Source organism: Zea mays, chromosome 4 (genome assembly GCF_902167145.1).
Source record: "Zea mays cultivar B73 chromosome 4, Zm-B73-REFERENCE-NAM-5.0, whole genome shotgun sequence".
Taxonomy (NCBI): Eukaryota; Viridiplantae; Streptophyta; class Magnoliopsida; order Poales; family Poaceae; genus Zea; species Zea mays.
The window spans coordinates 167,981,685-167,999,308 of NC_050099.1; the positions used below are offsets into that span (position 1 = coordinate 167,981,685).

General features: G+C 45.5%; 1 protein-coding gene across 4 annotated transcripts; it reads right to left on the reverse strand.

Moving 5' to 3' along the window:
* Nucleotides 1-217: 217 nt before the first annotated feature.
* On the reverse strand, nt 218-6,553 carry LOC100193195 (uncharacterized). 4 transcript variants are annotated; one of them, XM_008678309.4, is made up of 5 exons: nt 6,181-6,553; nt 3,833-4,517; nt 3,167-3,364; nt 1,285-1,586; nt 218-1,103 (listed from the first exon to the last, which is right to left on the reverse strand). In XM_008678309.4, exons 2-5 carry the CDS (start codon nt 4,418-4,420, stop codon nt 974-976), a joined length of 1,218 nt encoding a protein of 405 aa, XP_008676531.1. In that variant the 5' UTR covers nt 4,421-4,517; nt 6,181-6,553; the 3' UTR covers nt 218-973. The 4 variants fall into 4 exon arrangements, with proteins under 4 accessions (XP_008676531.1, XP_023157920.1, XP_008676530.1 ...); XM_023302152.2 differs by having other exon boundaries at nt 1,285-1,589; nt 6,185-6,479; XM_008678308.4 differs by lacking the exon at nt 6,181-6,553 and adding an exon at nt 5,103-6,170 and having other exon boundaries at nt 1,285-1,589.
* Between the last annotated feature and the right edge of the window lie 11,071 nt (nt 6,554-17,624).

Genomic DNA, 17,624 nt, shown 5'->3' on the forward strand with positions numbered 1-17,624 from the left:
TTCCGAGCTAATTCCGCGGATATAGCTAACAAACATAGCACAAAACTCGGAACCTTAATCTATTCTGCGCGTGCGCGGACTGTCCGGACCGCGGACCGTCCGGCCTCAGGGCCGGACCGTCCGCACCTCATTTTGGTGCTCAACAGTCTGTTATTAGCCCACATAGGCTTAGGGATTCTTGACACGAGGCCGATGCAGTGCGCAAGGAGTGCGTATAAATAGTAAAGCATATATCAGATGACTATAGTGCATGACAAAGCACAAGAAGGTTACTCTGGCATAGAATAGTTAGAGGTTCGACGTCCAGATGAAATATGTGTGATTCTCCTGCTCATCCCCAGTGCTATATGCGATCCGACAAGAACACACTTCATGACGGCTACTTCTTTTTACCAATATTGCGTCCATCTACAAACATAAACACACGATCGAAAACAATCTCCTGACAAGAGAATGTTGTGCTTCACAAATAATATTGTTACAGAGCGCAAGCTGGGAGGTAATAAATAAGGGGATCCTGTTAGGCTGTTACCCAGACTGTAAAATCCTGGCAGCTCACTGCCGAACACCGTGGCCGACGCAGGTCCTTGCACGCAGCGGTAGACACAGCCGGAGGACGAGCGCCCATAACTGCATCTGTTCAACGCACAGACGGCAGAGCTGATCCAAATCACTCTCATCTGCAGATGAACTGAAGAATGAATATGTATGCTCCATCCAAACCACAAGGCGTCCGGCAAGTTCGCGTCGTATTTCCTTTTTTTTCATTCATCCCAACCCTTGGTACCTCTTCTTAACCTTTTTTTTTCGTATTTCAACTGCAGGCTCTGATGCGTGCATTGCAAATTTGCAATCGCTGTGCTCTCCAGTAATCTTGCCTGTAGCGCAACGACCTACAACAGACGAGCCGTTGAAGATTTGCTAGGCTGACACTGGACGATCAACAAGCAGCCGCATTCAAGGCTCAGCAGTCTCAGTAGCTTCTAGTTTGACTTAGTGGATCATAGTCATACGCTTCGCCAGCCTTTATAAACCGTCCCTTGACCCTCTTCCTCACGTCTGCCCTAGCCTTGCGAGAAGCATATCTGATCTTCTTGTCAAACCTGTCGACCAAATTCGTGAAAAGGAAAGGTGAATCAGCGACTTCTGCAAGGAAAATGCATTATCGAAACTAGAAACAAGAGACACAGAAGGTTGGAGACATTTTTTTGCCTTAAAAAGATAGCCACGATCTATGAATGTTAAGCGCAGAACAACCTCAAGCAGACATTTAAACGTGCTTACATTCTTTTCTTCTTCTTCTCCTTGTATCGTGTGAGAGCACTATCTCTGCTTCCTCCAGCTAATGAGCCTTCTGGACCAGGAGAATACCAGGGTGGCTCGCCCATGAGGAGAATTGGTGACACCCCACAGTCTTGGTGATCTCCAGCGCTGCTCTCACCAGTCAAACCAGATAAGGGATGGGATATACTAGATCTGACCTGCCTAACAGGAATACAAAGGCTGGAATCAGCCCTTTCCCCTGTGTTTGACATCGCACAATCAGCTGGTACCACATCGCTACATTGTAGCTGCACAATTTTGGGCTGCTGAAAACATAAAAAATGACCAAGAATTTTAGTAAAGCAACAACATTTGATCTTTTTGTGTATATAATAATATTTATTGAGTTTTGTTAAAAAAATAGGGTATTCTATGGATGGAAAATAAACTTATAATACTTCAAGTGCCAAAATGTCCTGAACTCAGGCTTGATGAGTGAAATTAACAGAAACCATAAATAACAACTGAGGTAAGAAAATAAACTAACCCTGGCCAACTACAAGTAGGTTGGGGAACTAAGCACAGGAGCTCTCTTTCCCACAGTTTTTTTTATAGGGGGGACGATTGTCCCCACCTGATTTTAATATATTGATTGATAGGAGCAGCAAGGTAGCCGGGGTTACAACACAGGGGGGGAGGGGGTGTTTCAAGGTACATGCTAATGAAGAGATTACACCATGCGTCTATTTCGCTAGAGTCGCCTCTAATTCTACATCTCCAGAATCTAGCTTCTTCAAGGCACTGTCTTCGGATTCTCTGAACTGAAGGAAGCGTTTGGTTGAAGACGACGTTGTTCCGGTGTTTCCAAATGGCCCAGCAGCAAAGATGGACGAGAGCGCTCTGGTGTCGTGGGGCAGCAGGTGCAGGTGGGAGGGTGATATCCCAGAGCTTGGACGTTGTCAGGTCCAGGGGGGATTTGGACCCCCGACGCTGTGCCAGAAGGAAGCTGCATAGTGGCACCAGAGGTCAGAGGAAGATGTGGTGGCAGTCTTCGTCTGCTTGAAGGCAGAGGTCACAGATGGGGTTGGCAATCACACCTTTCTCGACCAAGCTTACTTTGTGGTTGATTTTGCTTTGATTGAGGAGCCACATAAAGAGCTTCAACCGTTCCACACAAAGTCAGGCTCCTCTAGGTTGGGGGCTGACAGAGATTGGATCATTGTGTAAAGGGCTCCGGAGTGCAACTTGCCAGTGCTGTCAATGAGGGGACCTCCGGCGCTGATCTGGCAGATCAGTGATATCCACGTTGTTCAGAGCAAGTTGGAGAATGGCCTCTCCCGTTGGGCAGTTCGACTGAGGCGAGTTCTCAGGTTGTTGATCACACCAGTTTGCATAACCTGGCTAACAGTTGGTTCAACATGTCACATGGCTGCGGATCGAGATCTGGCAGGTGTTCCACGATCGGGTCAAAGGGGAGCCAGTCGTCCAACCAGAACGATGTGGTCGTGCCATTTCCAACACAGACCGAAGTGATGGCCCGGTAGAGGGGGAGAAGGGTCTGGAGGTGATTCCAGTGATCCCCTGCAGGTTTGTTCCTGTCATCGGATTGGGCCCAAGCTACCCAGGTCCCAGGATGGCTCGGCAAGTTGGTGTAGACGATGCATGAGCTTGAGGAAAATTTCAAATGAAAATATATACTTCGGCCATCAGATATGATAGTTGTGTGCTTTGACAGTGTAAGATACATGTTACATGAAGTAATTTTATAGCACTTAGTTAGCTTTGTATGAACTGCCATATTTTCATAGAAATCCCTAGCCGAATTGACACCTTCTAGACTATGTTGATATCCTAAAATGTCACTAATTTAGAATCACAAAGAGTATAGAAGAATAGTACATACCTCATTGAAATCAAAAGGCGGTGTTTCCTTCATTTCAAAGTAACTGTCAATTCCGGCGTCATCAAAGAGTTCCTCTATTCGAATGTGAGAGGTACCGAATAGCTCTTCATAATTCTCGAATGTCAGGTCAGCATCATCCACACATAAGTCTTCATACATGCCATCATTGAACTTATTGTCATCTCTGGCATAAGGTACCTGAGAGATGTAACAAGCATCTGATAAGAATACAACGACAATAGATCATATTTTTCTTTAAAAAGGGACTGGTGATAAACAAGATCTGAAACAATACGAACCAATGCAACTTGCAACTGTCCATTGACGCAAATGTATCTAATAACTTGTTACAAAAATGGAATTTTCATTGTAAAAAGAACATACTTGGGCATTGAGAGCTCAGCAGGAAAAAACAGACAGGCAGTGTTAAATAGAGAAAAGGGAATCATCACTAAGGAATAATTTCCACGTACTACTTTCTGTGCTGATGCAAGACTGAAACAGTAACCAAGCTACATGTTTATGCTATATTCATATGAAAACATTCTTTATTTTATATGTGTACGTAACTTGCATGCCATAAGCAACAAGTCTTTTGACATGCAAAAAACAAAGCACAACGTTCAGAAACATTCTTGGAGGAAAAAATGAAAAGGCACATCGCACCTTAGGTGTCGCTGAAACTGGTCCAGCAGGCTGATCTGTGGCTAGAGGCAGAACATCAAACCCATCTCCAGAAGAAGAGCCTATCAGAGGTTTAAGCTTGTCAGGTGAAGGTGGATCACTCATGAGTGCTGTGTTAGCTATTTCCAACAATCGTTTATCATCTGAAGCACCGTGATGATTAGTCACATCACTGTCATCAATTGTCATCATGCTTAGCCCATCCTCACAGTTGGGCTCAGCAGCTACAGTCGGGATATCGATAATAAATGACCAGATTCTCGAAAGCTCTGCTGATGATGGGCACCCTGAGTAACAGTTTATGGCCTGCCTTTTATGCCCAGAAGCCCCTGATGCTGCATCATGCCCATTCCAATCACAGTTTTGGCAAAGTGATGTGTTGTCCTCAAGACATCGGACTGATGCAGGCTGTAAACCACAACGATCACAAAGAAGGGTCCTTCTATGACGCCGAGACAGTGCATTAGCTGAATGAACGCTACGGTCGCATGATAAGCACAATGATGCCGCATCCGATCTGCAGTAGATCATTGACCTTTGTTTCCCACAGAAACCACAGAGAGGAACCATGATCCTGGACAGTATTAGAGAAATTCCACTCGCTGTTCAGTGCTACTACCAAATCCACCTTCTGGTACCCCGTTCAGCAGCTGGATCCAGTGGAATTCTATGTGATACAAGCATTAAGAAGTAAACAATGAGTAACAATACAGCAAACCTATAGTTACTTCTGACTGTTTCGCATAGAGACAAAATTTGAGTATTGAGAAAAATTGGCAACTTTTCCCCAGGCCATGCAAACAGATACCTATTCTGTTCCACATCAGCAAAAATATGCATCTACATACACTCTGCCACGAGCTAGTGACAGTCTTATGATAACACTAGGGATGGTAATGGATTACAATCCAAATGCTTCTTCACAAAATGGTAGGGCCTGATCCTAATATGATCCGATCATTAAATCTTATAGTGTAAAATTTAGAGCTCATTGTCACCCATAGATAACACAGAACCGCTCCCTCATTTAGCTACATAGGACGCTTCCCCTGAGGCCCTCACAGAAAATTTGAGATTTAGATATTCTTCCTATATCTGTCAGCCAGCGCATTAGATAACTACAAGAAGTTTCAGAATAGAAGTACAGACATGTAATCTAAGGGGGCTTCCATAATTTGGGACTACGCTATTGGCAAAGCATATAATCTCTGTAAAGCATAAGGGGGAGGTAAGCAGAGTAAATTCAAAAGACCTTCAAATAGAGTGACCATAATGCATTTGGTACCACCGAAAGATAGAGTGATGAATAGTCATCTTGGAGACAAACAAACGCTTTTATTGCAATTGGCATCAATGCTCTGAAGAAGTCAAGAGTCTTTCATGCCAGCTTAGCACAGCATATCAGCACATAGGAGTGACTGAGTGAGTGAGAGACAAATAGGACGAAGTGCAACCAAACTTTTTGCGACCTCTATTGCAAATGGCTCCCTGGTCCCAAGTTATCATTTTAAGTGGCATGTTCATATCTTGGCATATCGAATGGACGCTTTCCATGCACATGACCGGTAAGTGTGGCACAGAATAAGTGGCCATATGCCAAACTTCAGGTACAACAAATACAGGTGTTAAGCACCAGTGCACCACTAACCCTCTCTTTTTTCCCTCTATCTGGTCGCTTGCCGGCTACTCGTGGAAGGCTGGAAGCCAGCGGACTCTCTGCGCCACTCAAATAAACGCGGCAAATTTCGCTCAAGAACAGTCAAATTCACGCTGCAAAAGGATTCCCTTTCGACGCAGATGAATAGTTGCCGCTTTGAACAGAAGGGACAACAGAGTACAGACACGTACAAGCAAAGCGCGAATATACTATCATCACTATTCGATATTCACGCGTCAGTAGGCAAAAGCAACCTTTGTAAAAGAACAGATAAAACCCTTTCCAGATGAACTGGCTGCAGATACAAGCAATTAGACGGGGTTAATCAAGACTTTAGCAGCTGAGGCCGCCTGCGCAAGGGCGAAATCAAACAAACCGAACCACTCGCGTACGGTCTACGCGACACGGAATAAAAACGTGAAGTGTCCGCAAAGAGGAAAGAAAGGAAAAAAAATAGAGTTCAGACTTGTCAGCCCAACACACTACACCCATACACGTCGAACTCCCTGGAACACCGACGAGCTAAATAAACAAGGACGGTAGACCAAACACTCAATCCCCGATCGAAGAAGCAATAGACTCCTCACCCAAATCCGTCTACCCCTTGCATGGACGGCACCGAATGTCTGAATCCAAGCTCGCGATGAAAACAGCAGCCAGAAAGAGCGCTCACCGACCGTGTCGCGGCGGCGCTTCTGCACAGAGCTCGGATCCAACCAACCCGCACGGGCGCGTCCGAGGCGCGGAACCACCGTACCCAGCGGCGGAGCAGCGGGGAGAGAGATCGAGAAGCTTTCGCTGTTGCCGCGCCGGTAAAGAAAACAAGCTCCTTCTGCGAGAGGACTAGGAGGAGGTTTTGCCAACACGTCGAGCAGAGCAGGGGTCGGCCGGGTCCGGGGGATAAGCGAGGCGAGGGGGACGGGGCGCGGGGAGGAGAATGGGATGGAACACGTGGAGAGTGGAGACTGGAAGAGGACGTGATGAGGGGGGAAGTGGAAGGGGGATGAGGGCGGGCGGAAGTGGGCCCACCTCGCGGCGCGGGACCCGGGAGGCGGGAGTGCCCTTTTTGCGCTTTTCACCAGGGGCGGGGCCGTCATTTGCCTGCGCGCCGAGGATAACGGAGCGGAGCGCTCGGGCAGGCGCCACGTGCGCTGTGCTTTTCGCCAAGTGGCGGTGGGCCGCGCTCTCACCCGCCCACTGGCGCTCCCTCCCTCTGACCCCTGGCCTGGTTTTCACTCCACTACAAGAAACTAATAAATATTCGTGGGTTAATTTAAGAACGTGGGTACCGACGTTCTTAATTGAGTTAAGTTCATGAGTTAATTTAAGAACGTGGGTACCGACGTTCTTAGTTTAAATTCGTGCGTCCTAGCTAAAACCGTCGAACTTATCGTATTAGGGACGTGAGTACTCACGTTCTTAAATTAAGTTCGTGGGCCACGTGGACACCGTCGAACTTATCCCAAAAACCTAAATCCCTAGCGACCCACGCGTCTCTCTTCTTTCTCGCCTACGCGCGCGCCGCCACCAACCCGCTCCTCCACCGCGCCCCCGCCGCCACCGCTCCTCCACCGCGCGCCACCGCGCCCGCCGTCACCGCCCCACCGTGCGCCCGCCAGCCCCCGCTCCTCTACCGCGCGCGCCGCCGCCACCGCTCCTCCACCGCGCCCGCCCACCGTAGACATCGACAACAACAGGTTCTACGTCGACATCCATCGCTGGATCGGGACCTTCGTTCTGGCGCTGAAGATCCTTAGGCTCAGCTCGAACAACTTCAGCGGCCAGATCCCTCCGGAGCTGTCGCAGCTCTCGCAGCTCCAGCTGCTGGACCTAGCCCACAACGGACTGACGGGGCTGATCCTGAGAGAGCTGGGAGACCTGGCTTCCATGAAGCACCCCAAGATCAACTCCAGCACAGGATCGCTGGACGGGTCCATCTACCAGGATCGGATCGACATCATCTGGAAGGGGCAGAAGCTCAGGTTCCAGAGGATACTCGAGCTGATGACAGGCATCGATCTGTCGGGCAACTCCTTGTCGCATTGCATCCCTGACGAGCTCACCAATCTCCAAGGCCTCCAGTTTCTGAACCTGTCGAGAAACCGTCTGTCGTGTGGAATTCCTAGCAGCATCGGAAGCTTGAACGTTCTTGAGTCACTTGACCTCTCGTTGAACAAACTGTCAGGAGCCATTCCTCCAGGGCTAAGCAATATGTTGTTCCTCTCGTTGAACAAACTGTCAGGGTTGTACTACCGTGTGATCGCTGGAGTCATTTTTGGGTTCTGGCTGTGGTACGGGACGCTCTTCTCCGTTGCGAAGTTGAGGTGCTCTTTCTTGTTTGTTGATCGCGTACAGTACAGAGTTATGCAGAAGGTGCGTCCTACCAATCATTTTTTTTATATCCAAAGATTTTGATGAACTGCTCAAGATGGCAGCTGCCGACAAAAGGTTTGTGCTTGTGTTCACTTCTTATCATGTAATTATGGCCTAATTTATCCATGCTTGTCGTGCGTGTTACCCTGTTCAAAATGTATGGAAAACTGTAGTGTGCCTTTTATTTTTATATTGAAACAATACCTTAATTAGTTAATTCCATCAGGGAAGAGTTAGAAGTATTTACAAAAGAGGTCATTCGCTTTGGAAACTATTGCAAGGATCCTCAGTGGCATAACTTGGACCGCTACTTTGAAAAGTATAGTTTTTTTCTCAGTACCTGAGTTTGTGGACGCGTTTACTTTAGGCTACTAACTTTATTTCTGTTTGTATTCCATTAGGCTGGCATCCGAACTAGCCCCACGAAGTTATCTGAAAGGAAAAGCAGAATCAGTGATGCAAAAACTGGTTACATGTGTTCAAAATACAGTTGTAAGGATGGCCTGATTTGTTTGGCTTCAATGTCTTATTTGCTAGCCTATCTGAACTTGCTTGAGAATAAAATGATTTTATTCATGTGATTTCCAGTTACTTATTTCATAATATACAATTCCATTTTGGCTGCTTCTGTATCGAAGCCACATGAATTAGTAGTCAAAAGTGACGCCAAATGCTATCTACGTATATTTTTTCTGAAGTGGCTAGGAGAAGTATAATTGTATTATTTGGATAAGGAATCCCTACTTCCCTAGCACCATTGATGAATTTGTGTATTTTTGTCATCGGCCAATTTGGCCTTCTTATTCTGGTTATTAGCATCACATTACTTATTTTTTTTCCTACTTTTTTGCACTCAGGAATCATATCATGAATTGCATGCTTTGGATAGATTGGAACATGATTATCGCCTTAAACAGAAAGAATAGGATGGTTTGAGTTTAAGAGGTTAGTTTTATCAACTTCAAATGAGGAATTAAATAAAAATTATGGCTGCAGTAACTTGTCTCAGATTCTGCTCAATTTCCACGGGCATTTAAGCAGTAGGATATAAAATTCTGCACTTTTCTGAATGATACATTGACATTTACTTCTACATCTCATCCCATTCTGTGAGTAGAGTTACTTTGAACTTTTAATGAATTAGGGTCTACCTGTGATTCCTTTGCAGGAGACAGTCTGGATATACTGAAGCAGGAGACGATTCTTGATTGTGGTGTTTTGTTGAAACATTAAACAAAATTTCTTTGTCCTAATGATATTTCTTGTGTTTACTTTATCATTGCAGACAGACCCACCCTGGTAACCCCATGTATGCTATGGGAATTGAGAATACATTCTGATGTATTTGGTTAAATCTATCATTCTTATTCCTGCAATCAGTTGATCCAAGAGGTCAAATACTTTTACCTTTGACCAAATATGTGCAAGAAAATATTGATACTTAGGGACACACAATTATTATTTTTTGTTTATCATGCTTTCCTATATCTTTGTGTACATCTGATTTAATGCCAGTTGTATATTTATGAGAATTTTAGTTTATTTTGTAGGATTTCGGCTCTCATCAAGTGACTCCTCCCCCTCACGATGACTTTGCGGACATATGTCTCAATTCTAGTGGTGGAGCTACGAACAACATTCCGATGTCCTGATCGAGAGCGATCGAGCTAATGTTCGAACTTGTGAACAAAAAATGTGAACTTATGTATTTGGACTTATGTGAATTTGTGAACTTATGTATTTGGACTTGTGTGAATTTGTGATATGAACATATATCCATGTGTTTGAAATCTATATTGTATGTGATATTCTGTGTTGCATGTGATATTATGTGTGTCTAATTTTTTATTTCTGTAATTTTTATTTTTTTTCTGGAAAATGCTTAAGAACGTGGGTACCCACGTTCTTAACGTTAAGAACGTGGGTACCGTCGAACTTAGTGGGCAGCCCTCGCCGACCCACGCAGGACCCATAAGTTCGACGGCCACGTGGCCCCGTCGAACTTAAATGTAAGAACGTGGGTGCCGTCGAACTTATGCGAAAAAATTCGACGGCTCCCGTCGAACTTAAAAACCCACGTTCTTAAAGTTAAGTTCGACGGTACCCACGTTCTTAATGTTAAGTTCGACGGTACCCACGTTCTTAATGTTAAGTTCGTCGGGGCCGTCGAACTTACTTCTCTAAGTTCGTCCAAAAATCGCCGTCGGCTATATTCGTCGGTAAACCCACGTTGTTATGGTAAGTTCGACGGCTTATTACATTAAGTTCGACGGTTTTTCACCCACGTTCTTTAACCAGTTTCCTGTAGTGCTCGTCGCCGCTGGCAGAGCGGCAGTGGCAGGTGGTTTGGTTGGTCCGCTGCTTCGACGGCGACGGCGGTCTGGCGGCGCCGGCGACCATGCAATGATAGGGGTTGGGGATCTGGATACGCGCACACGCACAACGTGGAGAAGGAAGAACCGACGTGTTTTTCTTCCCCCTTTCCCACCGGGCAACTAATTTTGGAATGAGAATATGGGTGAATATTGCAGTGACATAGACATACTGGCATCGCATCGCAAGATGCTGAAACGGAGATGAGAACACTGCATATCATCGGTTCAGCCGGCACCGTAGAAGAATCTTCCTATCCTAAAAAAACGTGCCGTGGATAGCGTGAGACTTTCCAGGTCTCGCCAGCCTCCCCACTCTAGAATTTCGCTTACGAGTCGGCCCCCGACTGACCTGACTACCTGAGACGAATCCATATCATGTTTTAATTTAAAGTTTGTTTGATCTACAGATTATTGAGATGATGTATTATTTAAGTTGTATGGTTGTACGTATGAAAATACAAAAGGCCGGAATGATATTTCCACCTCCAAAAAATATCAAGGAGGAATGTCGGTGTCATGGCCAGCGACCAACCAGACTGGCTCAATCCGACGGCGCCCAGCCAAAGTCAAGACTCAAAGAGCACCGGGCTACCGGCGGCAGCAACGAGACCGGCGTGGGCGGTGGGACCGACGACAAGCATGAGAAAACGGCAAAACGCCATTCACAATGTGCGGGTGGTGGTTCGCATGGCATGTGCCTCGTGTGGCGTCCGAACATGTTTGTCGACGCGACGAAGATGAGTGCGTGTGGAGTGTGGACAGCCACCGAACTCTGCGTTTTTTCTACGCCCGCCCGTGACTAGCGCTCTGCTCGTGTTTTCCGTTAACACGAAGGCACAGAAAGCACAACAAACGACGTGCCCGTGGATGCTCATGAGTCGTGACTGAAAATAACGATAGACTAGAATGAAATGGAAAGAATAGATGTTCGTCATAAAGTTGGGGATAAATATTGGCTGTTAAATTTAGATTAAATATATGTTATTTTTTCTTCTTCTAAAATAACTTATAGCGACGGTCAGGACGACAATCTAGTTCATATAATGATTCAGCTTAAATAGCTTAAGAGGCAAACAAACTAGGGGCGGATCTAAGGGATGGGCAAGGTGTGTCATGGTCCCACCTTAATTTCTTTAACCCTTATACCTAGGTTTACGTACACAGCAAAATAAATAAACTTTTGTATAGAAAGCGTGGACAAATATAATGAAAACTAGGTTTTGATCTATTTCTCTCTCAATGCTTCACTGCTCAGTCAATTCTCCACTTAAGCCATTCGATTCTCTTCCCTAGCGCAAGCCCACTCGTGGCTCACTCGTTTCTTCTGTCATCGACTGACCATTGTAGAGCCCAAAATTTGTATCAACGAAAAATAAGGATATAAATAAATAAATAAATAAATAAATAAATAAATATAGTATAAGTTAATGTCTTGAGGAATTTATGGAACCTTGGGAGATTAATTGAGTTTCTTCTATGTGTGCGTTTCAAATAATATAATTATATTGACCAAATAACAAAATAAATAGATATAGAATTATGCACCTCATGATGGAGTTCTTACATGTTTACCTTTGTACTCAAAATTTTAAGACAAGTTTAAGTTTGAAAAGTAGAATTTGTAGCAATCAAAAATATTACTAGGGATTTCTAATAGAATAATACGAAAAAAATCAATATAAAATTAAGTTATTCTTTTTAGATAAAATATTTAGAAATGTATCTGAAATAACTATCAATAAATTTGTGCAATAGAAATTATTTTATTACAACATATATTTGGTGGGTATAAAATATACACTTGGAAGTAGTTGCTTAAAATGAATAAAGCAATGAGTATATATATATAATAAAAATAAAAATAAAAACTTTGCAGCATGCTGGATATTTTGATTGGGCATGATGACTTTGACTCTAAGTTTGAATCATAAATTCGAATTTAGAGATTTAAATTAGAAAACAACAACAAAAATAGAAATAAAAAAAGAAACACGTTACCTGGGCCATGGAGCTCCGGCTCGGCTCACCCAACAGACCTGGACTGGAAACCACATGCTTGCGCACACAATTGACGAGCTGCCGGAATTGTTTATGTATTCATGAGTGGTGAGGTCATGCCGACGTTAGTAGTGACCTCATCTCTAGGTGCGATTGTACCACTGATGACTGGGCCCGAGTATTGCTCCGTATTCTGAACCGTATGGAGTTATGGACCAGGGATGCATCTACGTGCTGCTCAACCTCCGCCAGGGGAGCTGCGCGCTGTGCGCCTGGGACCGACCGGTGGGTCCCACCTGGCTGCCTTGGACGCACGCTTGCCTCGCTTTGGGTTGTTGCGTGGTGGGTCTGGCGTTCCAGGCGTCTTCCTCGTTGAAACGAGCACCGAAGCCTAACAGAATCCGCGATTTCGGCGGGTCGGTGGGATTTGACTGGGTCCTCGGCCTCGCATTCGGGATATAAAAAGAACGGCCGCCGCATACCTTGGATGCGACAATCAGTGACCCTCCACATCGACAAATAGAGTCGCCGTCGTAGCAGGGGTAGAGCATGCGGCCGCCGTGGTGGATCCACGTCGGCATCGTCGGGCCGCAAGACTTCGGCTGTGGTCTCCTGCGTCGCGCAATCCCTCGGTAAGGAACACCCCCACGTTCTCGCCTTATTCTTCTTCCTGGCGTAGCTCACCTTGGCAGCTAGACTTAATCTGGGCTGGCGTTCGGCTCGGCGTAGCGGGGCGTGGTATCACCATCGCTCGACCTAGGTCTGACGTGGTGGCGTGATTACTGCGCGCATCGGTGGGGGCGTCTGCGGCCGTGGGCGGGGCTGTGCCTGCCTGGTGCGCGCAGCGGCGGATAGCGCCGTGGAGAAGACGGCGTGTTAGCCGTTGATTCCTAGGTGAGCAGCCTCGGATGGTAGGGAAAGGGGATATGTTTGTAACCATTGGATCTTAGTTGGGCGACTGGGATTAGAGTTCGGGGCGACGAGTGTTTCAGGGAATCAGAACCGTCGATGCGAGATCCGGCGGCTAGCGAGGTGTACCGCTTGGAGAAAATTGCGATCTAATCGGAGCCTGTAGTTTCTGATCGAACGGCCAGAATCTCACGATACCCCTTCGCGGGCCCAATTTCACTGGAACCCCTCGGTTTAGGCAAATTAGAACCCGCAGTCCATGGCTACTGTTTCCTGTGTCTTAGAAATGTTACCCCGAGGCCCCTGCCTTTTCGGGTAATTGAGGCCTAGTCCAGAAAGTTGGAAAATCAGAGAAAATAGATTAGAAATGGATTTTTAGTGTAAAACTAAATGCTAGAACTTGTATTAATCATAGAAAATTCATATGATGTCCAAATTGATTCATTCCAATTCCTATAATTCTATAATATTATTGTTTATCACATAGTACCTCTGGTTTGACATGAAAGCTGTATTAAAATTTATCTCTTAATTAATCTCGTATCAAATACATAAAACCTTAGGAAATTCGTAACTGCTTCGTTTTAACTCCGATTTGATCCGTTCAAGTTGCGTTAGTCTTGTAGCGACGCGTAGATTATTATTATTCAGTTTGTACTTATGTTTGGTGTAATGTTAATTTTGTCTATACACTGTTTGTTTGTATTGCTACGACTAGCGTGAGGTCACGAGTCACCTGAAGATCATTCTGGTACCTGGAATCTCAAGTCCCAGGCAAGTTGTGCCCTTGATTCACTTTTGTTACCCAATAATGTTCTTTAATATCATTTATTCATGCATAGGTTAATTTTGATGGGACCCAATAGGTTACCCTAGATTGTTTATCTCATTACCTTGTTTACCCCTGAATCACTTGGGTAGTTTGCTATTGCTTTACATGGATTTGGGATAATTATTTATCATATCTATGTTCCAGTTATTTTGTTATTCTATTTATGTTCATGTCAAGATCATTAATGTTAATTGGAACATAGAGCTTAACTTGAGAAACACGTGCCACCACAAGGGTTTATGGACGCCCTTGGCTGATTAATTAGGAAAGCTAGTGGAGGACTACCTTACCCGAAAGGGGCAAGGGCAGTAGGGGAGTGGTCAGTGTAGGGAGGTCCTTGGTTGATTTTGCTGCGATGGCGGTCAGGCAAGAACCCTGCATTGGAGCTTCCTATAAACTGTAGCGGGTTTTCTAAAGCTAGTGGAACTTTGTAAAGGCCTCGTAGTGTTACCCTGCCTCGCCTCCTCGGTAGAGGTGTATGGGAAGTCGCGATCCCTTGGCAGATGGGTAACATGACTTGTGGGTAAAGGGTATTGTAAGGAAAATGGACTCCAGGCCTTTTGGCTAATTGAGTTTTGGTGTTTGATGAACAACACAATATGTGAACTAATAAGTTTTCTAGTGTTTGTGTTTTGTAGTTCACAGGATGCGAAGAGAATTGGACCAAGGCAATGAGGATGCAACACCTCAAAAGAAGACATAAAAAGATGCATAGGAGTCCAATACTCAAGAACAAAGAAGCTCGAAGAAATCAGCGAAGAAATCCAAGATAAGGGCTGTCAGCCAGCGCCTGGTGGCGCACCGGACACTGGTGTCCGGTGTGCACCGGACTGTCCGGTGAGGCACCGGACAGTCTGCGCAGAGAGGCCGCAGGTAGGCGCTCTCTGGCTGTAGCACCGGACTGTCCGATGTGCACCGGACTGTCCGGTGTGCCAACGGGCAGACGACAACGGTCGGATCCAACGGTCGACTGCTACAGGCGCCAACGGTCGGCTGACGTGGCGTGCACCGGACATCTTCTGTGCAGTGTCCTGTGGTGCACCGGACTGTCCGGTGCACCCGACGACAGAAAGCTGCTGCTTTCTGTCCAACGGCTAGTTGGGGGTGTGGAGGCTATAAATACCACCCCAACCGGCCATTCTCATGTGTGGGAGCCCAAGAAACATACCAAGGCATATTGTAGACATTTCCAAGTGCTCAAACACCCAAGTGCTTAATAGAATCACTCGGTGATTAGCGTAGGTGCTTTGTGAAGTGCTTAGGTTAGTTAGACCGCATTAGTGCTTGCTCTAGGTGAATCCTAGTTAGTTGAGTAAGTTTTGTAAAACCACACAACCCCTCGGCTCTTGCGTGAGTCGTTGTAATTGTACCGAGTGGGGCGAGAGTCTTGCGAGACCGTGACAACCGCGTTTGTGTCACGGCCGCCACCGTGTACCGGAGGGAACGAGGCCCGCGGCGTTTCGGCCGGAAGCTCGATAGTGGAGACGGCGGGGAGCGTCCGAGAGGAGCCGGAAGCGGAGCACCACTTGCGCGTGGAGAAGGCCCGCGGCTCTCTATGGAGTTACTCGACCGAGGTGCTTGGCCCTCGCGTGGGCTTCCCTTTGCGTAGGGGCACCAACGAGGATTAGTCGGGACCTTGCGTGGTTCCGGATACCTCGGTAAAAATACCGGCGTCATCCACGAGAGTTTGCTTCTCTACCTAGCTCTTTACTTTCCATATTTATATTAAGCATTTAAGTTTCAATCTTGTAGTCATACTTGTTTAGTGTAGATTGAAACTTAACCTTTGCGGTAGAGATAGCAACACTTAGACAAAACCTAGTTTGCACACTCTAGTTTGATTACTTGCAAAGGTTTTGCTCTAGGGATTTAATTGTGGCCTAGTTTAGTAAAAGTTTTGGAAGTCCTAATTCACCCCCCCTCTTAGGCGTCACCCGTTTCCTACAAGTGGTATCAGAGCCCGGTTTGGCTCATTTGAAACGCTTTAGCTTCACCGCTAAAAGAGCCGACGCTTTTTAGAGGAAGGGATGGATACCCATAGGCCACCACACTTCGACGGCACTAACTTCCCATATTATAGTGCTAGAATGGCTTGTTACCTAGAGGTCGTTGATCTAGGTGTTTGGAGAGTCACTCGTGACGGGATGAAACCCCTCAAGAATCCCGAGAAACCCACCACGAGTGAAGAAAAAGAAATTCATTTAAATGCTAGAGCCAAAAATTGCTTGTATGAATCTCTTAGCATGGATATTTTCAATCAAGTATTTACCCTGAAAACTGCTAATGAGATTTGGCTAAAATTGCATGAGCTCCATGACGGCACATCCAATGTCCGTGAGCAAAAACATTGCCTAGTCTTAAATGAGTATAATTCTTTTGCTATGAAAGATGATGAGCTTGTTAGAGACATGTATTCTCGCTTGAATCTAATTATCAATGAGCTCAATTCTATTGGCATTAATAAGCTAGGTGATGCGGACATTGTGAGGAAGATTATCTCCCTGCTACCACAACAAAGATATGGGAGCATCATCACCATCCTTCACAACATGGAGGACTTAAGCAACATGACCCCGACCATTGTGATTGGGAAAATCGCGGCCTTTGAGATGTCGCGAAAAATGAGTCGGGGAGAGGAGCCAACTTCCTCAAGACCATATGCTTTTGCATGTGATGAAAGGAAGGGCAAAAAGAAGGCTCCCACTCCAAGTTCCTCAAGTGAAGAAGAGGAAGAAGAAGAAAGTGATGATGATGAAGATAATCAACCATGCACATCATCCTCCGAGGACGAAGAAACGATCCGACGTGTCGGAAAGGTAATGGGGATGATCCGCAAGATTAATCTAATGGGTGTGCCCCTGCAGGTCGAGGATCTTCTCTTTAACATTGACAGGAAAAAGCAAAGGAAGAGAGGATGCTTCGCATGTGGGGAGAAGGGTCACTTCAGGGACAACTGTCCAAATATGGCCAAACCCAAAAAGGAGAGGAGCAAAGGCAAGGCGCTAACAAGTGTTAGAACTTGGGATGATTCTTCAAGTGAAGATGAACCTCCAAGGACACGCAGCCACCGGTCCTCGTCACGATCATCACGGTCATCACACAAATGCCTTATGGCAAGAGGTAACAAAAGCATTCCATCCTCTAGTGATGAAAGTAGTAGTAATGATGAAGGTGAGGGAAAGCCCTCTCTAGATGAGCTTGCGGAAGCCGTAGAATTTTTCCAGGATGTTTGCACTAAGCAAAAAGCTCAACTTAAAACTTTGAAAAATAAGTTGGTTAGCTCTCAAAATGATTACAAAGGTTTGCTAGAAAAATTTGAAACTTTTGCAAACTTAAATAGTGAGCTATCAACTAAAATTGAGCTATTAGAATCTAGTGCTCCATCCACTGCTACCGATGATAGCCTTATTAAAAAGAATGAAAAAATTAAGGCTAAGTTAGCTAGCTCCCAAGAAGCTATTGAAAATTTGCTAGAGAAAATGGAAATTCTTAGCATACACAATAATGAGCTAACTACTAAGCTAGAAAACATTGGTAGCACCCCAGCAACATCTTTAGTTGAAATACCTGAAATAATTAAGAAAGATGCTTCTACTTCCTGCTTTGATTTAATTGATGATTCTAACCCCT

Bases quoted from the DNA above. Each gene is read 5' to 3' on its own strand.
- LOC100193195 (XM_023302152.2), bottom strand. From the start codon at position 4,420: ATGGTTCCTCTCTGTGGTTTCTGTGGGAAACAAAGGTCAATGATCTAC. The intron at 3,365-3,832 runs GTGCGATGTGCC...TACATCTCTCAG, and splicing joins CAGTTTCAGCGACACCTAAG to GTACCTTATGCCAGAGATGA. The intron at 1,590-3,166 runs GTATGTACTATT...TTATGTTTTCAG, and splicing joins CGCCTTTTGATTTCAATGAG to CAGCCCAAAATTGTGCAGCT.